Source organism: Suricata suricatta, chromosome 1 (assembly GCF_006229205.1).
Source record: "Suricata suricatta isolate VVHF042 chromosome 1, meerkat_22Aug2017_6uvM2_HiC, whole genome shotgun sequence".
Lineage (NCBI taxonomy): Eukaryota > Metazoa > Chordata > Mammalia > Carnivora > Herpestidae > Suricata > Suricata suricatta.
Window position 1 is genome coordinate 144,372,276 of NC_043700.1, and position 25,315 is coordinate 144,397,590.

The window sequence follows — 25,315 nt, forward strand, 5'->3', positions numbered from 1 at the left end:
GAACATTAACAGATAGATATTTTTGCTCCATACTATGTTTAAGAAGAAAAATGCTACATTCACATATCTTATACAAAATAGAGGTTGATTGTTGTTAACATATGCAAAGTATTGAAAACCAGATGCTTGTCAAGATTTGTAAAATTGCTATTAACGAACATTATAATGTGTTAATATTCCCTACTATAGATTAGGAAAGTGAGACTCCAAAAGTCTAATTTTATAAACTCAAGGCTCTAAAATGCATAAGTTGTAAGTAGGCATCAAATTCCATGAACATACATATATCATTATAATACTGATTCCAACTAGAAAGTGAGTATCATGTAAAGTCCTATTCTCAACAGATATGACTGCATAAAATTAATGGTATCTATACATTTACACACACTAATTTAAATTAAAAAACAACATATTATTATATATTTCCAACACATATACCATTAAGGGGATATTTAAAAGTAAATAGGAAAAAAATTATCATAACTGAAAACTACCCTATGGCAAGAATATTCCATTAACTGCAAACAGGAATGCATATGATCAGAAAACTCAATACATATGTTTAGTATCAGCAGCAATCAAGGGAAAATGGCCTGTTTTTTTAATTCTAAATATGAGACATTATAACAATATAAAAATGTTACAGAAAGTTTTCATGATGGCTAACTTATTTTCTGGAAAGTTTGTTTCAAATTATACTATCTGTAACTTTGTTTTTGGAAATAAACATTAAAAATATTTAAAGATTATACTCTGTCCTAGCACCTGTTTTAATCATATTATTATTTATTCTTATTAAAAAATGAAAACAAGGTATATCTTCACTGTCCTGATACATGAAATGTTCAGAACCCCTCTCTTGTCTATGTTAGTATCTATTTATTTTCTAAATCAGAGTACAATCATGTAGTCAGAATCCTTCCTGAGGTCCTTCATTAACGTAAATCCTTCATTTTAGTTTTTACATTAAATACTATATAGGTCTTTCTTAGTAATACATATCAGGGTTGCAAACTTCCATTTGTTATCTTGTGATCATTATTTTTTTCCTTGTCAGACAATAATTTTTATTAAGATAAGAGTTGCTTTTGGCTTAGTTTTAATTGATTTATCATAAGCACAAGCCTGTCATATAAATTCTTAATAACTATTGTTGAATGAATGAAGTTTTGTCTACAAATAAAAAATATTTGATTCAGCTATAGAAGAATGTTTAATTATATGGCAACTGTGCTTAGTTATATGGCAAATGTCATATTAAGGAATAAATGATTATAAAAGTGTTTTATTACATACAGTACAAATATATAGAAAAATGTATATTTCAAAGGGAAAATATAAAAATTAATTGATATACCATGAATATTGGAATTTTTATGCATTTTATTTCTCTTTACACTTTTATCTATTTCCCAAATTTTCTCCATTAATGTATTTCATTTCATAATTAGATAGATGTACTTTATAAAAAATGTATATGAATACATGCATATATGTTTATGGATACATGCATACATACTTATGTAACTTTTGACTACATTATACTTTCAAATTACTAGCCTATGGAAATAGAATCTCCATAAAAGTCTTTTAAAGAAAGATGTTTGAAGTTGTATTACTTATCATACATAAAATTAAAGTAACACTAATTATGTAACAATTAAATAATATTTAATGTTTCATGCTAGCCCCATTACACATTATGGTGCAGGTGGTGTCGTAGTTTTGCAATGAATGCTTAATAACATTGGAAAAATCTTTAAAAGTATCCTTATAAAATATGCCAGATTTAAAATGAAACATTATATTTTTATTAGTAAATGTGCTTACATAAATAACAATTTATATGTACACACACTCACATAAAACAAGAAAAATACAACTGTTAAAACAGGTGATGAGCTTATCAGAAAATTTTATTTTTCTACTTTTTATATTACAACTTTTCTACCATGAGAAAAGTGACTTTAAGACACTACCTTAAAATCTATTTTATTAATTACTCATATATGATTTGAGTACTGATATAACCTATATTTTTCTTTACTTTAAGATGGGAACATTAAATCTTACCTCATACGTTTGTTTCTAGAGTAAAAATAGAAAACTCCTAAAATATTGCTTATTATAAAACATCACTGAGAAAAATTAAAATTATTATTAACCTGTTTCTTTTTGTTGTTAAACATCAAGAAACAAGACATATTATTGGATGCAATCATATATTAGGCCATATGATATGTATGTATTTATTTATAAAGGAAATGTTTTCCTTTCCTTTTAATTTAAATTTTAGTTAGTTAATATACTGTGCAATATTGGCTTCAGAAGTAAAATTTAGGGATTCATCACTTACATACAATACCCAGTGCTCATCACAAGTGTCCTCTTTAATACTTTTTACCCATCTAGCCCATCTCCCATCCGCCTCCCTCTGTCAACCTTGTTTGTTCTCCATCACAAAGAGTCCCTTGTAGTTTCTCTTCTCTTTGCTCCCCCATTATATGTTGATCTGTTTTGTTTCTTAAATTCCATACATGAGTTAAATCATATATTTATCTTTTTCTGATTGATTGATTTAATTTGGCATAATACATTCTAACTAAAGAGGTAAAAGATATGTACTTTGAAAACCATAGAATACTTATATTGAAGAGCACACTAAGAAATGGAAAAACATTCCATGCTCATGGATTGGAAGAAGAAATATTTTTTAAATGCCTATACTACCCAAAGCAATCTGCACATTTAATGCAATCCTTATCAAGATATAGCCAGCATTTGGGGCACCTGGGTGGCTCAGTCGGTTAAGCCTCCAGCTTCCGCTCAGGACAGATCTCACGTTCGTGGGTTCGAGCCCCGCGTCGGGCTCTGTGCTGACAGCTAGCTCAGAGCCTGGAGCCTGCTTCTGGTTCTGTCTCCTTCTCTCTCTCTGCCCCTCCCCCTCTCATGCTCTGTCTCTCTCTGTCTCAAAAATAAATAAAACATTAAAAAAAATTAAAAAAAAAAAGATATAGCCAGCATTTTTCACAGAGCTAGAACAAACAATCCTAAAATTTGCGTGGAACACATATGCTCTGAATAGCCAATGCAATCCTGAGAAAGAAAAACAAAACTGGAGGAACCATGATTCCAGATTTCAAGCTAGAATGCACAACTGTAGTCATCAGGACGGTCTGGTACTGGCACAGGAACACACATACATCAATGATGTGCTTTTAAAGTGACAGATGAGAAGTTAAATCTGCCTTAATAATAATAATTAAATATAGATCCCATTTGTATTCTAAACATCATTAGGTAACTAGAAGAAAAGTACATGTGGAAAGCAAAAATTATTTCATCCCTTTTAACTGCAAATGTATTACTCCAAAAGGTCAATTGCATGAAGCATAGTATTTTGGATTAGAGGATAGTATTAGCCAATAAACACTGCTTCAGTTATGTTTATAGTGTGGCAGCCCAAAATGTGAATGTTTGCATTACATCTTCTTTTCCTACTTTCTAGCATTTGGAAACCGGCAAGTCACAATATCTGCTATCAATTTTTTGGTATGTATTATTTATATTTTTTGCTATTCATGCTCTAACTGAAGTATTATTAAGAATGCAAAACAAATATTTGAGGATTTGACATGTACAGAATACGGTATCTTTTTATATTATATACTTAATGTTATTAAGTGAAGTAGGTCAAACAATTTCCCCAAATCAAGCCATTAGCTCCAAAATCTTTTTTTTTTTGAGCTCTCTAAATCTTTTTCTAAGTTTATTTACTTTTATGAGAGATTGCACACTTATAAACTTAACAGCAAAAAAATTTTTTTTAATCAAAAGATGAACATCTAAAAAGGACTTTGGTAGGGCGCTGTTAAATGTCTGACTTCAGCTCAGGTCATGATCTTGAAGTTTGTCAGTTCGAGGCCCATTTCAGACTGTGTGCTGACAGCTCAGTGCCGGGAGCCGGATTTGGATTCTGTCTCTCTCTGCCCCTGCCCCACTCGCTCTTGGTCTCTCTCTCTCTCTCAAAAATAAATAAGCATTAAAATTTAAAAATAATAATAATAAAATTAAATAACTAAATATAAATATTTATATTTCTATAAATATAACATATATATTTATATAAATATATTAATGATAAAATTAAATAATAAAATTTAAAAACTAAAAACACTATGACATAATTGTCAATTTATTCTTAATGAAAACAAAATATGCTTTTTGAATGAATTATAGATCTTTCCTAATTGGTTTCAATTCAGTTATTTAAATTATTCTATTTAACTTTACATATGCATTGTTTAAATTGGGTACACATCCATCTGAGTGCAAACGATTATTTAGTATTTCTGAAGTGCATTATTTTATTAGACATATACAATGCACCATATAAGTCTACCACATAACCCAAGCTTTTATTCTTTGTTCATGTTCTTCCTCATTCCTGTCCTTGATAGATTAACTCCCATGATTCATGCCCCTGTTATGTTGATGAGTTACTTTGATTTATATACAAGTCTATATCCTTTGTGAAATTTGTGTTACACATCTTATACTCTCACATTTCATACAGGGCACAAATCACACACCACACTTTGTTAAAGGATCTCATGCAAACCTGTATGTTTCTGCGTGTGTGTGTGTGTGTGTGTGTGTGTGTGTGTGTATTTTAATTAATGGTTTAGATAATAAGGCCCTCTACTTATTGGCTGTTGCAGGGGCATATCACACTTTAGTATTTTTAACACCTGGTCTTGTGCATAGTAGAAATACTACTTTCTTGAATCAATAACATAAACCATTTATTTATTTAGAATTTCTTTTTTTAATGTTTATTTATTTTGACAGAGAGAGGGAGGAGATAAGGGGAGGGAGAGAGGGGGACAGATGATATGAAGCGGGCTCTGTGCTTACATCAAAAAACCCAACACGGGGCTTGACCTCACAAACTCTGAGATCATGACCCGAGCCAAAGTGGAACTTTTAACTGACTGATCCTTTCAGGTGCTCCATTTTTATTCATATTTTCTTAAATGTATATTAAAGGTATATATAAGTATATATTTAGTTTTCCACCTGTGTATATTATTCATAGATAGTTAGGCTTCAGTTTATTTATTTTGATGTCTTTATTGCTAATGTACATTGTACCAAGTCTAATGATCTTTGTATATTAACTACTCAGTAAATTTGAGCAAATGGAAGAATTAATTAGTGGAAAAACAAAATAATGACCACATATTTGGGTTTTATTTTGATATATTTTTAGCTTTATATCTGATTAATTCTCTCATGTTTCTCCTTATGATGTTAACCACTATACAAGAGTTTTTGCAACTTGCTTTCTGTTATTATGTGTAAATATTTACACATTTCCCACCTACATAATATTATTTTCTCTGATTTTTTCAAATGTGGTATAGCCGCAAATCCATGGCCCTAACATAAAATAAAAAATTTTTAAGTATAGGTTTTTAAGAATGTCATAACAATGATAATATTTTAAGTGTTAAAAAGGCATAACTGGAAACAAGCAAAAATTTAATCGTTTGCACTATACATTTTTTCCCCAAGACTTCGAAAGATGCTGCCTCCTAAAGAAGCTAGTAGAGGGGCGCCTGGGTGGCTCAGTCGGTTAAGTCTCTGGCTTCGGCTCAGGTCAGATCTCACGTTCGTGGGTTCGAGCCCCGCGTCAGGCTCTGTGCTGACAGCTAGCTCAGAGCCTGGAGCCTGCTTCCGGTTCTGTCTCCTTCTCTCCCTGCCTCTCCCCCTCTCATGCTCTGTCTCTCTCTGTATCAAAAATAAATAAAACATTCAAAAAAATTAAAAAAAAAGAAGCTACTAGAGCTCAATCTTCACACATTCTTTTATTAATAAATGTTTCTTTATACATTTCACATGGGGGGGCGAATAAGAAGAAGACGGACTAGAATTAGGCAAATCATAAAATTTTATCATAGTTGCTGTCTTGTAAGGGCCAATGTCTCAAAATAAACACATAGTGGTAAATAGTAGCATTGAATAGGTCCAATGTAGACAGTAGGTAAACACAATGACTTTAATTCCACATTTCTAAGCACATAACAAACAGTGATTGTCTTGATCCTAAACTTAAATTAAGATGAAAAGAAGAATTTGTGTTTTCAATTATAGATAGTATTGAGTACATGAGAAAACCTTGTTTAAAAGTCAAAATTTTGAATTCTCCTATTCTGTTGCAAATCGGCCTTTAGAAATAAGGTAGAAGGGCCCCTGAGACTCTCTTCACACTGTACCTGCAATGGCAAATCTAAAAAGCCTGCTAGCCCTGGAATTTCTTAATAAGGTTGGATGCAGGCAAAACACTTAATTTTCACAAATAAAATATATTAGGATGTAAGATTTAGGAAACTGATACAGAATGTAATAACAAATGGGTTGTTTGAGTTTGCACATTTATCACCTAAATTGAAGATACCTACCATGTCACTGTGAGCATAACATTCTGTATTTCAAGGTTAATTTTCTTCATTCATAATAAATAAATGCCTAAGTGTATGCCTTTCACATTTATCACAAACATGTGTATGCAAATGGTTTGGAAAGAAAAGCGTTTTTTTTTTTTTCCCTAAGAGTTTCTTTTTATGTAATCTCTGAACCCAACTTGAGGCTCCAACCTGCAACCCTGATAACAAAAGTTGAATGCTGTATTGACTGAGTCCGCCAGGTGCCTCACAAAACACATATTTTTAAGTTAAGTGCACTTAAAATTATTTTATATTAAGATTATCAGCATATATTATAACCAATTATTATTACGTAAAGGGGTGCAGGGGAAATTCGTAGGCCAATCTTGTATAGTATAAAGTTTAACCAGAAAATGCTTATCTTAATTGCAAGTGCTAATTTTTCTACAAATGTTTGCATAACTTCCCGTTCTTCATTTATTGATATATATGCCCTCTTAATCTAAGAAAAAACGCCTTATTCGTTTAAAGTTAATTTTGATTCTATTGTGTTGAGCAAGGTTATCACATGGCTAGAAGACAACGTGTGAGAACTATGTTCAATATGGTCATATTTAATTCTTAATGACTTCTGTGTGAATCAGGCATTTTGTGGACTATTAACAATTATCATTTTCTCTGTTCTGCTCCTGCCGTCTGTTTTGTTTCTAATGCCATTTTGAGTTTTCTAATACTATGCAAAACATACTTAAGCAAAACAGCACAACTAAAACATTCCAAAGTGGAGTATAATTCCTTTTGGAAACTCTTTGATTTTTGTGAGTTTTGCCATTTTTATATTATATTCTGAGAAGCATTTTATCACCTCCCTTTCTGTGTAAGTTCTTTCTGACTTTCAACATGACACTGTTCTTTCAAATATGGTCTGAAATCACAAAATCTGTAAAGGAAGAAAACCCAACAAGTAGATTTAGGAGTTTTTAGGCAAATTTATAAAGGCATCAGAATATCTTTCCTTACAACTTTTAGATCTAACTGTTTTTCTGCTAGAAATGATGTGGACATACACTATACCCCCAGTATCTTCATATTTCTATGACTTCTCTTCATTCTCTGAACTCAAATCCACCCACAAGGAAACAAAATCACTACTGCAAAACAAAATATATTCTATCATTTTTAAAATCTGCTATTTTATAGATAACACTTTTAATGTTTTATTTATTTTTGAGAGAGAGAGAGACAAAATATGAGTAGGGGAGGGGAAAAGAGACAGGAGGATAAAGAATCTGAAGCAGGCTCCAGCTCTGAGCTGTCAGCACAAAACCCACCTACCCATCCGATGCGAGGCTCAAACCAACAAGCCCGTGAAATCATAGCCTGAGCCGAAGTCGGATGCTTGACTGATTGAAGCACCCAAGCGCCCCTTTTCTTGTTTTCTTTAACCTCTCTTCCTCCCAGTTTAGTCTTACTCTCCAGAAGCAGTTGTGGTTTATCAATTCTTTGTGCCTTGAGCACTGCACCAGAAGAGGAAGTTTTTCTTTTGAATTTATTACTGTCTTCAACAGTGTAGAAAATGAGACAATAGATAACCTGTAACACATGGTTTGTAAAATACTGAAAATCACTCTTTTCTCTGGTTTCGCCTCTGTGTCTTCAGTCTCACTATTAGTTATCCACTCATTTAGGTTAAATCTATTTTTATTAAAATGCAAATATTCTTGAGGAAGTGATAAATTATGCTCTTATCAAGCAGTCACACTGTCTCTTGTAGCACGGAACCAAGAAGGACCTTGGGCATAGAATAATTTTTGGTCAGGAGAGAGGATGCTGGGAACACTGTATCATATCATTTAACAAGGCTGAGGAGAGTGGGGCTGTGCTATGGGAACTGCAGTAAGGCCAGGAAGCTGCTTGAATGGTGTTTGTGGAGGAGGTAAATAAGGGAAGAAAGGTGTGCCAAAGGTAACGCTTTCTTCTCAGCAACAGGCTCAGGTTTGTTCGTACAGTTTTTTTCTATCTTTTGCTTATTGTTGATAGACAGCTATAGACAGAGTTACTTTTTTACTGAAGACTTAAAATTTAGGACTCTACCTTTTCTCATCATTTGCCAATATAATTTCCTCTAATCCCCTCAAGTAACTAAGATTACCTAATAACATAAATCAACTTTTATACCTAAATTTGGTTGGAGTTACTACTGATTTCTTAAGTAATTTGATTAGAAAGCTAGTTTTAAAAATAATAATATAAAATTAATGGAAATTGATTTTATAATAGTTTGTTATAATTATCATTTATTTTTACCTAAAATGGACTTACTCCTAAAAACAGTAATAATTTAAATTAAAATCAGCAGCTACTATAATGATAAAACATTCATTGCTAAATTATATAACATCAAAGCTAATATAGAAATAATTTCTTAAAAATAATTATAATGTGTTTTTATAAATGTGTTTTTAATAATAATTTACCATAGGGTCAATATTTATAAAGTATCTTTTTTTAAAGTTTACTCTATGGTGCTATTTTTTATACCATAATCTTGTGCCATATGCACACATTCTTGTCTTATATAATATTTCATGAAAGCTCTATGGATTAAAAATATAACTCAGGGACACCCAGAAATGTGGTAATGAGATGGGCCCCAGACACAAAATAAGGTATTTTTAAACATTAAATCAATTTCAAAATCAAATACTTTGAGTTATAATTTTGAGTGAAAATATCATCTCCAAAAACAAATTTTGTACAAGAAAATATCTGTTTCGTGCAACAAATAAATTCATAAAATAACTATTAAAATCTACTTTTCATATCCTGCAGTAATATAAATATAATATGTGAACTTTTGTTTAGAACTATAAAGTTATTCATTTTCAAAAGTGAAATGTATTGGTTAGAGTAGAAACAAGACATGAGAACAAAAGAGTCACAACAAATGATGCTAGGAAACTTAGATACCCACATACAAAAACAATCAATCTAGACACAGGCCTAGACCCTTCACAAAAATTAATTCAAAGTGGATTACAGACATAAGTGCTAAATGCAAAACCATAAAACTCTTAGAAAATAACATAAGAGAAAATCTAGATGACTTTAGGCACCACAATCACTTTTTAGATAAAACGCTAAAGAATAATCCAAGAAGAATATAACTGATAACCTAGACTTCATTAATATTAAAACTTCTGATCTCGAAAATACAATATTGAGCGAATGGGAAGAAAAGCATTGACAGGAAAAAATGTTTGCAAAAGATGCATCTGATAAAAGATCAATATCTGGAATGTATACTGGATTTGTAAAATGCAAGAATAAGAAAATAAACAGCTGAATTCAAAAATGGGCAAAAGTCCTTAACCTATACCTTACCAAAGAAGATATACAGATATATGTAAATATATCATATGTAAATAGCACATGAAAAGATGTTCCAAATCATATGCTATCAGAGAAATGCAAATTGAAATGAGATAGCACTACAAACCTATTAGGAAGGCCAAGAATCTAGAGCACTGACACCACCAAGTGATAATAGGATGTGGGACAACAGGGACTCTCATTCGGTGCTGTGGGAATGTAAAACGATCCAGTCCCTTTGAGAAGCAGTTTCTTAAATACATTTTTACTATACAATCCAGTGGTTGTGTTGCTTGATATTTATGCAAAGGAATTCTGTACCATTCTGGTGGAGGACACCATGTGGTTACACATGTGTGGGAGCAGCGGGTACATAAAAAATCTCTGTACCTTCCCTTTGATTTTGCTATAAACTTTAAACTGCTCTAAAAAAAGTATTAATGGAAACAAGTATCATTTAGCATATATATTTTCTGATAAATCCATAATTAATATATTTACTCTGGAACAGAATACATGTTATCCTTTTTTAATAGAAATGAGTCTCATAATAAAAATAGAGATTAGGAATTGAAATAAATTATTAGAATGTTATGATCATAGTGATATAAATTATAGTTATAAAACTTATGCTAAAACAGTATATTATTGGCTTATATGATCAAATAGCACCTGTGTGAATATCTTTTATCCCTTAGAGTAGAAACTAACTGCTCAAGCTTATAATAGTTGATTTATATCACAGATGAAGCTTTCCAAATTTATATAGTGATCCGATATTTCCCCTGAAATGATAAGATAAAATAAATAAGACACAACTTATAATAATAATACTTATTATTATTTGAAATAGAAAAATCAAAAGAGCAGAAATGCAAAACACACCTGATTATCAGTTTTAGTGACATTTTAGCAGATTATATTTTTAATTATATTAATATAATGATACACTTACATCTGCCAATAACTAATAATAATGATAACATATATGGTATATATAAAACTTTGGAAAAACAGATGTTTAGTATATATAGATTTTGTTCCCTAGGTGCATCATTTTCACTTACATATGTAGAGAATGCTTCACTTGATGAAGCTTGCAAGAAAGAACATGACAGAAATTAACAAAACAAGAAACAGCAGATGTTGTTGAGGAAGTGGAGAAAGGGGAACCCTCATACACCGCTGGTAGAAAAGTGCAAACTGTGGTAGCCACTCTGGAGAACAGTATGAAGGTTTCTTAAAAAGATAAAAATAGAACTACCCTATGATCCAGCATTTGCACTGCTAGGTATTTACCCAAAGGATACAAAAATACTGATTTGAAGGGGCACATGCATTCTGATGCTTAAAACAACATTATCAACAATAGCCAGATTATGGGAAGCGCCCAAACATTCATCGACTGATGAATCAATAAAGAAGATATGATATATATGTATATATGTGTGTATATATGTATATAGAAGATACATACACACACACACACAATGGAATAGTACTCATATGCACACATTTGCGCATGCGCTCGCACGCACACACGGTATATTACTCAGCAATAAAAAATAATGAAATCTTGTCATTTGCAACAGTGTGAATTGAGCTAGAGTATATTATACTAAGTGAAATAATCAGTCAAAGAAAGACAAGTACTGTATGATTTAATTCATATGTGGAATTTAAGAAATAGAACAGATGACAGAGATAACAAACTGAAGGTTCCTGGCAGGGTGGTGGGTGGAGGATGGGCTAAATGAGTGATAGGTATTAAGGAGGGCACTTGTGATGAGCTTTGGATATTATATGTAAGTAATGAATCACTAAATTCTATTCTCAAAACCAATATTACATTATATGCGAACTAACTAGAATTTAAATAAACTTAAAAATAAAAACGTGAATCTCTGCAAATTATCCTTCTAGGCATTGGTCATAGGCATACTTACCACAATGACAACATGCTATGGACTGAGGTACAGTGCCTAGAGTAAACAAGAAGGATCTTTACTATTGAAATTCCATATATTGTCTTTCAATATGGAAACACTGGGATTTAATGGTGAATATTTTGATAAAAATTTATACAACACTTCTGATGTATTAACTAAAATTCCTTTATGAGCTATTGATTTGACACCACTCTGCCCCACATGCACATTGTTAAATATTTTTTAAGATCTATATATCTATTTTTAAGTTTTTATTTAAAATCCAGTTAGGTAACAGGCAGTGTAATATTAGTTTCAGGAGTACAACATAGTGACTGAACACTTACATACATCACCTGGTGCTCATCACAAGTGCCCTCTTTTATTCCCATCACCTATTTCACCCGTCCCACAATGTTAAATATTTAGTAATACTAGTTACAAATAAAACTGAAATGTCAGAGAACTGAGAGTCTGAGGGTGCTTAAAGAATAAAAGTGTCTCCGTTCACTTTCTAAATCAAAACATTTAAGGAAATGATTATTTTCTCATGTAAACACTGATACTTTCAATTAGCTGACAAATTGATATTTTATATTTATCAATATAATGTTAATGCTAAAGAAGATAATAGATGATTGAATTATTAACACCCTATTATTCATAGAGTATGATATAACGGATAGTCAAGCTACTTAATAAAAATTATATGAAACAAATAATTTTTATTTAGATTTATTTTAAGCCACACATATATTTCCAAATGAAAGTACATCTGAATTTATAGTATTTACCTTTCTAAACTTCTTTTGCAATTAAAACACTATATCTAGGGAATTAAAAAATTTAACTATGGTAAAAACCCAATTAACATAAAATTTACCATTCTACCCATTTTTAGTGCACCATCAGCAGTGTTAAGTGTATCCACATTGTTGTGCACATACTCCTAATGATTTTTAAAATCTAAGTCATCTTTTCCTTCATAAGGTGATTCAGGCAATGCCTCTGAGTTGCTAATCTCTCTATGAATGTGTTAAGAAAATATAAACTTATTTTTTAATTAAAATTTTTGAAAAAAGGTAACATTGTTCCAAATTGTCAGTTTGTATATGAGCAAGTCAAATAAAATATTTTCAAATTATTTGTTCTACTACTGTAATGCAGGAAAATAGTTCTTCTTCTTGCATATAGTATTTAAATATAATTTCTTTTCTTAAAATATCTGGACAATGTTTCCGTATTATTTTTTCTTATGTTTCGGTGCACTTATTATCTATGATGTCTTTACAATTGGCGTTGCATAGGAATCATGTATAGTTCATAGTAGATTGCATCTTTATGTTTTGCTACAGAAGATAATCGAAAATCAAACCTAATGGTCGCAACTCCCTCAAACCTTATTTATGAAGTTATTGCGTTAACATATAATGTGCCAAATGAATGCATCTAATTTAGGAAAGGATCAATCTTAGAGAAATGTGTAAATCAGGCTGAAAAATGTTCCAATGTTTCACATTTAATGTGCTTCTGAAATTGTATTCAGTGAGAGAACCATATATTGAGTTTTATAGCACTGACTGAATTTTCTAATCTTACTCAGCCTGGACCCAAGAGGAAATTATATCAACCACTTCTATCTAGGTCAATTAGCCTATAGTGGACTCATTCATTCTCCAGAGTTTTGGAGCCAGTGCTTAAGGTGAAAATTGAAAATAGTCACATTGCTCTTTAAAATCCATTATGGAGTTGCTAAGTTGATGATAAACTAAGTATTTCTAACCATATGGATATAGCTGAGGTGTTTTATTTTTTTTCTCTGCCCCTGGAATGTATATAGATATGCATTTCATTAGTAGAGAGCAGGATGGAATAGTTGGCTTATTTACAACTTTCTTATCCCCTTCTTTTATTTTTCTTATTTCAGTATGTTATATGTTTTTTTGCGGGGGGGCCTGGAGTGAAGGAGCACTTTATCCTAAATTATGGCTTTAGTATACTGCTACTCTAGTAGTCTGACTGAAGCCTAAAAGCTCTTTTTTTCATGGCATAAACCTTGGGTAGAGGATTGTTCCATATTACTGTGTCGTAAAAAGTGAAAAGGAGAAAATATTTTGATGTTTCAATAAGTATAAAATATTGATAATCAAAAAGTGAATATGTTTCACCAGAATAAAATCCATATTTCCAAAGTGTAATTTGTTTACAAAGATTTGCTAAGGTAATTTGCTTATTAATTTCTAAGTATGGCACTGTGAGTGATGAAAAATGAATATGATGTGCTATTTGACTGAAAGATGAGCAAAGGTATTAAGATCAAATATAACAAATTATTAATTTGCTAATTATATGTTTTGTAGTGCACCCAATGTGTGACACAGAAATTTAGAGAAGTGAGATCAATCAATGTAGGATAATTCTCTGCAGAAGTTTTGAATTGATTATGTTGGTAACTAAAATTATCATAATTTTATTGGGCAATTCATATCTCAGACATTGGATTTCATTTAATCATCTGAAAATAATCATCATGAGACAGGAAGCAATATTTGCATTTAGGTGAAGAAATGAAATTTCATATGCATGTAATCTCTAATAAGTAATTTAAAACATGTGATATGTGAACAAAACTTCATCCAACAAGAGACCACACTCTTAACCACATTCACCTACAAATAAGTTCAACTATAAAATTATTATCTGAAAATGCAGAATTTAACTTTATTCCTAATGATAATTTGAGAAGCTAGGAACCTCTACTACAATTACAAAATGATTACGTGTGAATAAATCCATATAGAAATTGTTGAAAAGAATAAAATCAGATATATTTTAAGAGATTAGTAGCATTATAGACACTGAGTTAAAAACATACTCAATTATGGGATATATTATAGTGAGGCTTTGTATGACTCTGAACAATAAAGGTTTTGAATTACAATCTGTTATTAATAACAGTATTTAAATGTTGAATATGTACTTTGTGTTAATAAGGTAAGGCATATTAACTTCTGGGAATACATGTTGCAAATTAGGAATATTATTAGTCCTCCCCATTCCCTCTTCAAAGATGTTAGCAAAACAAGCTTCCTAGAGGGTCATAGTGGCCTATTTACAGGGACAACTAGTGGCATGTACATGATTAAGAGGTCAGATGACAGACAAGCAACTAGTGTCATTGTGGGACAGTACCTCTTACAATAAGTTTTTCTAAACTGAGCTGAATCCAACTGGGAATCACACTACCACCCTTGCACTACAAGGGTTGCAACTGTGCTAATGAATTGAGCATATGTAAACCTATGCCAAATCTAACTTTCTTGACGTGATTTGCCTCATGCTAGCATGCAAACTTACCTACTAAAACAAGTACAAAGCATATAATTGGCACACCCTGATTAATAAGGAAATTTGAACCTAGATGTCAAAAGGTGTCAGTAATATCTTCAAAGTTTCTGCCTTAGTGTGACTCATTATGTTAATTCAATATATATTCAACAGCTGCTTTTATTGTTATACTACAAAATGCCCTCTCCTTGCAATTAAAGTAATAAATAATATGTCTCTTGGATCTTTGGAATTAATATCTTACATGGATATTAGGATATTAGTATGTGTAGAGGGAATACAATTTTTAAAGAGGACCAGGTATATTACACTGAAAAGTTTTAAATGTTTTACAGATTTGTGAAGCTGGAAATCATTTCATCAATGTAGTGTTGTCTCATCCCAATCACACAGGTTAGTCCTTTTTTTATATTCTTTAGTGTGAGCTGTGTTACTATTTTTCAAAGCCTTAAATAAACATTTTTAAAGCAATAGTTGGAAATATTTAAGACAATGTCCCCCAATTCTAGTTCCTAAGTTTTTCAAATATTTGAGTTAAATCATATTTCCTAATAATAGTTTCTCTAAAATGAAGTGTGCATGACATCAAATGACAATCTCCCATCAAATGACAACCTCACCTAAATATGTGAAAAAATAAACAGATGCTAAGAATTAATGTAGTATAAAATAACTATGATATGATTTGAAAATATCTGTACTTTCTCGTGCTGAAAAATGATGCCAGATTGATGCCAATACTATGGTGGTTCACTGTTTGCTTTTTCACTCCAGTAGAGCCCATATTTTCATAACTGATTAGGTCCCATTTTTATCTACCCAAATTCACAAATTTACTAAGTTCTCTTTAGATGTATTTGAAGCCTAAAGGTTCTGATAGTCTGATTCGTTTTTAGTATAGAAGCACAATACAATCCTAAAAAATAGTAATATTGCCAAAGTTAAGAATATCACTAATTTTAGTCTTGACTATGAACATTTAACAATATGACCTTGGTTTCTTGATCTTCTCTGGATTATGGTATCATTATAAGAAAATGCAAAATGAACATTTTAAGGGTGCTTGGGTGGCTCAGTTGGCTGCGTGTCCCATTCTTGATTTTGGTTAAAGTTATGATCTCATGATCTGTAGGATTGAGCACCCTGTAGGGCTCTGTGCTGACTCCATGGAGCCTGCTTGGGATTCTCTCTGCCCCTCCTGTGGACTCTCTCTCTCTCTCTCTCTCTCTCTCTCTCTCTCTCTGTCTCACTCTCTCAAAATAAATGAATAAACATTTAAAAAATAAAGAAAAGGAAAAATTTTAAATCATGATGTTTCTAAAGTCAAATGTGACTTTGGACTTGTTAAATAAAACCTTTTTTTTTTTTCCCATCAATGTTTACTCCACCTTGTATTTTACTTGTATATTGCTTTTGGGAAATCAGAAGTCTAATGTTCTCTTCTTTGTTTATTGACTTGTTTTTTTTTTTTTCCTTCAGACTCAAAAGACTTGTTCTTTATCACTACATCTATGAATTTTGTAGGGTGTCTTAGAGTTGATCATTCCAGGTCAGTTTTCTCAGAAGCATGATAATCCAGGACATTGATTCATGTTCATTTTTTTAGTTATAGAAAATTTTGTAATTTAAAATTTGTTTTGCAGCTTTGTGGACTGGGTCAGGCAGCAAATTATATACGTCTTATATCTTTATATCTTATATATCTATAACTTTCTATTTTTACCTTCTTATTTGTTTATTTTTGCTGGGTTTGTTCATCTACTTAATATCCCTCATTCTATTGAACATACTACTCTTAGGCAAATTGAAATGTCTATATTACTGAGATGTTTTTTTTTTCTTTTTCTATTCTTGAGTAAAATCAACTCTCATCTTTTTTTTTCTTCCTATTTTGGCCATATCTATTTTGAGTTTTGAAATTATTATTTTTTTTAGTTTATTTATTTATTGTGAGAGAGAGAGAAAAAGAGAGCCCTCACACACACACATGATCAGGGTAGGGGCAGAGAGCAAGAGAGTGAAAGAATCCCAAGCAGACTATGTGCTGTCAGTGCTAGAACCTGATGTTGGGTTCCATGATCTGGGTTTGTGAGATCATGACCTGATCCTCAAGCAAGAGTCGAATGCTTAATGTACTGAGCACCCCGCCACCCCCTAAATCATTTTTCTTTGGATGAATGTATGGGCATTACACAAAGACATTTACATGTATGTTATCAAGAGTCTATAATATTAAAGGGCATGTGTATTTATCTTTATCTTGAAATGAACAGTAAATGAAAACTGAACAGTATGTAATATATTTTTTCTGTTGGTATTTTAACAATGGATACAATTCTGAACCCAACATACTGGCATTTCATTCTGGCTTTAGAATTATAACTAAATAAGATTAGTTGATGTGTTATCCAATTAAATTTGCTATAGAGAATAAACAGTAATTTTATAATTCATATTTACTTTTACAAATGTCATAGCTAAAAGTTCAACTTGAAATCATTTTAATATGTTATCTAAAATATTTCTTGAAATAAATTAAAAGGCAAAGAATCACAAAAATAAAGAGACAATATGCTGAGTATAATGAAAATTGTAAATAACAATCCTGATTGCTGAGCAGAAATAATTTTTGTGGTATTTCTGAATATTAACTATGCTGATATTCACTGTAATCCTCTTATGAGAGATTTTTGCACTTTTCTGATATAAATGACATCCTTATAAAAATCCCTTTGGATTTTCACTAATTAAATAGAAAGGGAGGTTTGAAATATTTAACAATCACAACCAAAAACATTATCTTTGACATTAAAAGAGAAGAGACATGCGATTGTTAAAGCAGACTTAGTACTTTGAGTATGAAATTCAGCTCTAACTATTATGATATGCAAAATACGTTTCTATAGTAAATTTTAAATAACTTATTATCACGGTATATTGTATAATTTAATGGCAACATAGCTGTAGACATAGAAAATTACAGGTTATTTTCTGAGTCAAAAGGTCATAGCATTTGAAACTGGGACTCTTCTGAGTAATTTGGGAAATTGGTTCTATAAATACATGATGACATTTTATGTGATGTAAGTTATTTTAGGGATTTTAGAATTATATAGTACATATATGATTAAATTTGCAATATGTACCATCATTGATATTTTATTCTTTCTAAAAGGAATAAATGCCTGTTTTCCAAGTCCAAATTATAACCCCTTCACATGGATGTTTTTTCTGGTTTCATGTCCTAACTACACCTATGAGGTATGGTATTTATGTTTGTAAATAATTAAACTTTATTCTATGATAAACTAAATACATATGTTTCTGTATTTACAAGTATTATAGTTTAATATATGTGACTATACATAGGTTTTATCTGAGAATTAGGTATAGACAGAGATACAAATTATGATATAGATTTCAAGTTGAGTCATGGGTATATTAAATTGGAACATTTAACATATTTTATGAATATGATGCTGTTTATGAAATTCTTTGTGAATTTCATAATTAAAAATAGAATAATTATTTTGGGAAAATTTATTTCTAGCTATTGTTTTTCTATCTTTCTATCATGTTTTAAGCTTTCACATTACTTATTTAATATCACAGATGAAAAACTTCCTAGATTAATTATAGATATTTATTAATTTAATCTAACAGATTGGATCATGGATTAGTTTCACAGTCATGACACAAACACTGCCAGGTAAGACCTAGGTTATTTGACATTTAAGTAAATGCTCCTTTAGGAAAAGTGCTTTCTGAGAACAGATTTCTGTAATACTAAAGTTTGACATTTTTGCAGAAGGAGTTTTGGCTTTCATCTTTATCTTTATTTTGGGTATTTTTAGCAGTACTAAAATAGATTGAACAAAAATCTCTCGGTACTTGTGGCTTAATGTAGCCCAAACAAATTTAGTAAGCAACAAGGAATAATTAATAAGAAGTTATGTTAGTAATGCACTTCATTTGAAAATCTCTTTTATGATGAATACAGATGTGTGTATGTGCTCTGTCCTTCAAGTGTTCATGATATCTCTGAATGGAGGGCAGGGAGCATGAGTGTGTAATCTCAAATGCTGGGCGTTTTAACATACCTAAGAGAGTTAAATTCCAATGAACTTCATGTATTGGAAAGTATAAGCATTACATATGTTATAGTGTTTCACTGTACAAATATCTTAAATCATCGTTAATGTGGTTTGCCATATGCATGTGTGTGTAGAGGTATATTATCTGCATATAGGAAATTATTATGGAAAAATTCAAAGAGGTAACAATTCCTTATTTGGAAATACTTTGTGGCAGTGGATTTTAAAAATGTGGATTATTCTGATCTCTGCTATATACTTGATATACTTCTTAAACTATGCAATAAATATGGATGAGCATATATTATGCTAAGCAATTACTGTGAGTAAAGAAAATTGATACAGAAATATGCAACATTTGAGAAATATTTTAAGAGCACATATGATAGTTTTTTTCTGAGAATAACTTGCTATATAGATCATAGAAATAAGAAAGGATAATTATTTCTTTTTTCTTCCAGTTGGGATTTTTACACTTCTGATGAGTATCCAGATGTCTTTGTGGGCACAAAAGAAGCATAAGATTTATTTAAAGAAATTTAATTCTTATATGCATAGAAAATCAGCCATGATTCCATTCATACTGTAGGAAAAAATGTTACTTTATCTCATGTGTAGAAGAATAGTATATAAATTCACTATATCAGACTTGGTAATAGTTGAGTATTATGTAATAGAAATTCAAATAACAATACTTTTATTGAATATAGATATTAAATGGTAGATTCTAGCTAACTTTAAAGTAATAAACTTGAGGCAAATAAAACATATAAACTGTAGATATGACTAATAAGAATATATCCAAATATTTTCAAGAGATTGGTTTTTAAACAAGAATTTCTTACTTTATTAAATGTTTCATTTTTAAATGTTTAATTGCTTAAGATAATTAAAATATCTCAATCATAAACTAAAATTTTGAGATTTTGAAATCACTTGAATTTCATACATTTTGATAGTAACTTATTTTCTTTATTGCTTATAATGTTATTGAGAAATATACATCATAATAGTATTTCATTTTTTGTGAAAATTCTACAAATATTAATAATGAAACATAATTTCTCATGAATCATATTTTATTATTCATACATATTCTGAAACCATAAGAATTAAAAATATTTTCTAGACATTATTTACTAAATCATTTGAATATATACTTCATGCTGAAATATATATTTATATTTAAATATAAATCATATATGTATGTATGTATGTACACTTCTAATGGATTATATATGATGACAATACATACATTAGAGATTTTTTGACATTGAGTGGAAACATTTTTTGCTATTTTAAAAATATTTAAATACCTATGTCCTCTCAAACCTTGTTTGCTTATATGTAAGTATGTGAATATGCATATATATTTTGACAAGGAGATGACTGGTATTGTAAAATTCAAGTACACACTAGTTAAAAATTTTGAAGAAATTCTGAGTCTTCTTATTTTTAAATTGGGATTTTTTTAGGTTGGTTAATTTCAGGAGCATTCCAAATTTTACATATATATCAAAATATTCTAATTAAAGAACTTATATATATATTTGTAAAAAGTTCTTGGTAAATGTAGGCATGTATATACATTCTGTGGATGTTTATTATTAATATATATGGCAAATTATTTAAGAAATAACAAGAGCACCTCTTTCAAAAGCTCTTTTATCTTCCCCAAATATATAGCATTAGAATATCTCAGAGGAAGACAACAAACTTTAATTCCCTAATACCTATTCAGCAAAATATTATGGAATCATTCGGAAGTATTAAAATGAGGTACTTTGAATTAAACCACATACGTCTATGTTATCAACCACCCATGATAATCATTCCTTTGTTGAAAGACAAAGAATAGTTTATTTTCTTAACAGGACCCAGATTGATGCCAACCCAGGAACCTTGCATATTCTTACAGGATTAGATCTCTGATGCATCAAGGAAGGAGAGGATACATTTAAGATGGACATTTCTCTTCCCATGGTGCTATATTCCCTTATATCTACTTCATACTAATCATTTCCTTACACTTGGGAAAGACACTTTGATTAATATATTATGAATTGCTTTATGAAAATTATTTTTCTCATTTTTATTTCCTGGAGGACTCATTGCCTATGGCATCAAAAGATATGGCCTGATAAACTTACACCATTTTTTATCAACATTAAACCTGAAAGTATGACCAATCATCACACTACTAGGCATTTACTGAAAAGATAGAACTCTAACTCAAAGGACACACATACTCCAATGTTTTTGCAGCATTTTTAAAATAACTAAATATGGAAGCAACCTAAGTGTCCATCGATTGATGAATAGATAAAGAAGATGTGGTATAATCATAATGGAAGACTCTTCAGCCATAAAAAAATTGAAATCATCCCATTTGCAACGACATGGATAGAGCTAAAGAGTACTATGCTAAGTGAGATAAGTCATTCAGAGAAACACAAATACCATATGATTTCAATCCTATTTAGACTTTAAGAGAGAGACAGAGAGAGAGAGAGGAGAGAAACAGACGCTTAGTTTTAGAGGATGATCTGATGGGTATAGGAGGGGGATGGGCTAAATAGGTGGCAAGAACTAAGGAATGCACTTGTCATGATGAGCACAGGGTGATGCATGGAACTGCTGAATTATTATATTGTATACCTGAAGTTACTATAACACTGTATGTTAACTATCTGGAATACAAAATTTAAAAACTTAAATAAAACAAAATTCTTCCCTTTTTATTACCCTAACATTTCAAAGCAGGCCATAGAATTTGTCCTTAATGGACAAGAATAATTATTCTAAGTGAATCAGTAGTTCAGCAGTCACTTTGTTGCTCCTAAAGTCTTCTCAAAAGGGAGTGGCTATGATGTCTTAACAAATAGGATACTGCACAAATGAGATGTTCAAGCAGCTAAGTTTAGTTGGAGAAAAACTGAAAAGAAAAACCTTTCTGCAGGAACAATATGTCTGTGGCTTTTATTTCTACAGTTGTCAAATGCAAGCACATAAAGTCACGTTAAGACATGTAAAATTTCTTCTCCAATAACTGGCATAGCAATATAGAATTGCTTACCAACCCTTCATGATTAATAAGAAAAACATGAAAATAGCATGCTGTTATATTTTCATGACTATTCCAAAGTAATGTATACATTACTCCAAATGTCCTCTACTTTCTGATTTAAAAATCTAAAAAATAATTATAGACATTAAACAAAATCAAAATTATTTGTTGATGTAATATGCTGTCCCAAATATGCTTCTTTATACTGTAGTCTCCCTAAGTGTCAACGTCTCACTTTATAAATAAGACATACTTACATCATCACATTCTAAAATTCTTGTGTATTTTCAACAATTGTGATTTTTGTGTCAAGGTGAAGATTCTGAGCATATAAAAAACCTTATAAATTCCCTGCTTTCATAAAGAAAGACAACAAAAGCCTTATTTCTGATTTGAATGAGGCATGTGTATCCATGACATCTTCATATAAGTGATGTGGGATTGGTCAAGAAGAAGTTTTGTAGTTTGGAAAATGGACAGGTTCGATGCTATAAGTAGCTATATCAACTGGAAAGTAGTTCTAAGTGTTGCAAATCACAACCAATTTTTCTTATTCCATTTATTGATGGATTTGTCAAAAAAATAAAGGTCAGCTGTGGCCAATCATAGGTAAGAGGAAAAAAGGGAATATGTAGTCTCTGCTTTTTATATGGTTTACACATTTAGGAGATAACTATTCAATAAGATAGTAGAATTAATTGAAATTAATTAAAATAAACATTAAAAATATTATTATCCTTAGGTTTTGTTCTTGTATTCCCTGGACTGTTTGGATATAAAGAAATGGACATTACTTCAAGCTGTAAATCCCTGTTTAAATTTTGGAACTTGGAACCTGATTCACATGATTCATCTTCTCTCAGGCCACTTCTCTATTATAATATCTTAAAATGTACATTCTCTCCATTCCTATAACTTTTGCAGAACATACCTATTATAAGACCAAAAAAAAAACCCACCCTAAAGTCTAAAAACTAAAAATATAGCATGAATGGGTATAAATATTTTTTTCTGAGAAATACATAGACCTATAAATCTATGTCCAATATTACCTTTATAGATCGAGTTATTTATTGGTTTATTTGGTGTTTTATAACTCATTTTACACATCTAGAAATAAATCAGTGTAAGGGGTCTTTAAAAGAATGAATCTATGCAAAGTAGTCTAGACTAGATTGGGAAATGAGTCTCACATAAGGTGTCCCTCCATCAAAAAGAGACCTCATATACTTCACTAATTAAGGCCCTATTTGAAACAAAGGCTGGAAATAATCTGAATCAGGAGTGCAAAAATATAATCACATATTTCAGCTTCTATCGTCCAAATCATTTAATAAAATGATTATTATGATCCCTACCAAACTATAGCTTTGTACCTTCCATTTGGAGTGTTGAAGAGTGGTAGCCAAATATGTTACATATTTAAATTTTATGAATATAATTAATCTTTTGAAAGCAAATAAATTAAAATCAGAATTTTTAGAGTGACACTGCATTTGCAATTACATATTATATTTAAAATATTAGAGTTCACTTAATCTAGTAATTCCTAGGCTGCTTTTTAAAAAAATTTAGTATTTATTTATCTTTGAGAGAGAGAGAGAGAGAGCGCGAGCGTGCACTATCAGGGGAGGGGCAGAGAGAGATGGAGACACAGAATCCGAAGCAGACTCCATGCTCCGAGCTGTATGCACAGAGCCCAACATGGGGCTCAAACTCATGAACTGCAATATCAACCAACTGAGCCACCCTGGCGCCCCTAATTGCTGCTTTTTTTGAATAATTCTGGAATAATACTTTTTCTGATCCCAAGTAAAAATTTGCAAATAGTGTTTTAAAAATGCCACATCTTTATCTCACACGTGTCTTATAAAAAGTAGCTGGAGAAAAAAGAATCAGAGGAAAAACAAAATTTAAATCAGCTGCTATGCCACCCCATGTTATCACAGCAAGCCTCTGTTCCCCATGCCTCATCATGTCTGCCTCAAGCTGCTATTTTAAAGGTGTTTTTGGTTTGTTTGCATGTGTTTTTAAAAAATGTTTTGGCTAATTTTGAATAAAAATAGACCTGTAGTGCATTTTGTCTTTTAAGGAGTTTCATGTAACAAGTTATTCTCTTACTCATACAACACACACACACACACACACACACACACACACACACACACAGCAATTTTAAGCAATATTTCTTAAGAGAAAAACTATGTGTGTCAAATAATTTTAACTCAATGAAACATATTCTTACTTGTAAATATACGTGTTTTATCTTTTCTATAGAAATGTTAGGTCTAACATCTAAAAAATAATCAAATTTTAAAATTCAACGTTGTAGTTGAATATCTTGTATACTGACATTTAAACTTCATTAATTAAATGTATTTTGAAGCTATTTTAAGTTCAATTTTAAGTAACTGGCATTCAGTACATGTTAATTTTTAGCAGTTGATATATTTCAGTAAAAGCATTTGTTCTTATAAGATGAAATAAAATTACCTATAAATCAATAATAAGGGTTCTTTATATTTTTATTTTAATAAAAAAGAAAAGAAAACCTTTATATTGCTCCTGGATATTAGAGGTGATTACAGCAAGTGTTACTTTATAAGCACAATTAAAGGCATTTATGCAGCTTTTGCATAATGATAATAATTAAAAAACATTTATTTTAAAGGCTGCTTAAAAGTTAATTTTCACCCAGGTGCATATTGAAGCCTATAATTAGCCTTCCTTCAGAGGAGGTTTGGTTGAAGAAATACATAAAAGCATTTCAAAAGGCAGAAGTTCACTGCTAAAATGGGATTTTGGTTTTTAACTTTAGTTTGATAATGGTGTTTAAAATGTGAGAACAAAAGCTCAGAAATATTTTAAAAAATGAATCTATAATCATACCAGATTGATTTTATTGAGAAGACTTATAGAAGACATATTTTCATACAATTTGTTTGGAAATGAAGTCCTATAAGACTGCTACCTGGAAGATTTTATTATTACCACAAATATAAAAAATGTTCAGAACAATTACAGACATAATTTACTGTGTGTCTTGTCAATCCA

General features: G+C 30.7%; 1 protein-coding gene across 4 annotated transcripts in view; it reads left to right on the forward strand.

The window, feature by feature from the left end:
• Positions 1 to 25,315, forward strand: part of TECRL (trans-2,3-enoyl-CoA reductase like) — a 158,938-nt gene that overhangs the window by 71,403 nt on the left and 62,220 nt on the right. For 2 of the 4 annotated variants that reach the window (XM_029945352.1, XM_029945347.1), the window contains exons 8-12: positions 3,512 to 3,555; positions 15,436 to 15,493; positions 18,276 to 18,361; positions 18,764 to 18,809; positions 23,004 to 23,215. In XM_029945352.1, the coding sequence (XP_029801212.1) occupies positions 3,512 to 3,555; positions 15,436 to 15,493; positions 18,276 to 18,361; positions 18,764 to 18,809; positions 23,004 to 23,176 (407 nt within the window). In that variant the 3' untranslated portion in view covers positions 23,177 to 23,215. Of the gene's footprint in view, positions 1 to 3,511; positions 3,556 to 15,435; positions 15,494 to 18,275; positions 18,362 to 18,763; positions 18,810 to 19,655; positions 19,843 to 23,003; positions 23,216 to 25,315 lie in introns of those variants that run through there. The other 2 variants (XM_029945357.1, XM_029945364.1) reach the window with 2 other exon arrangements.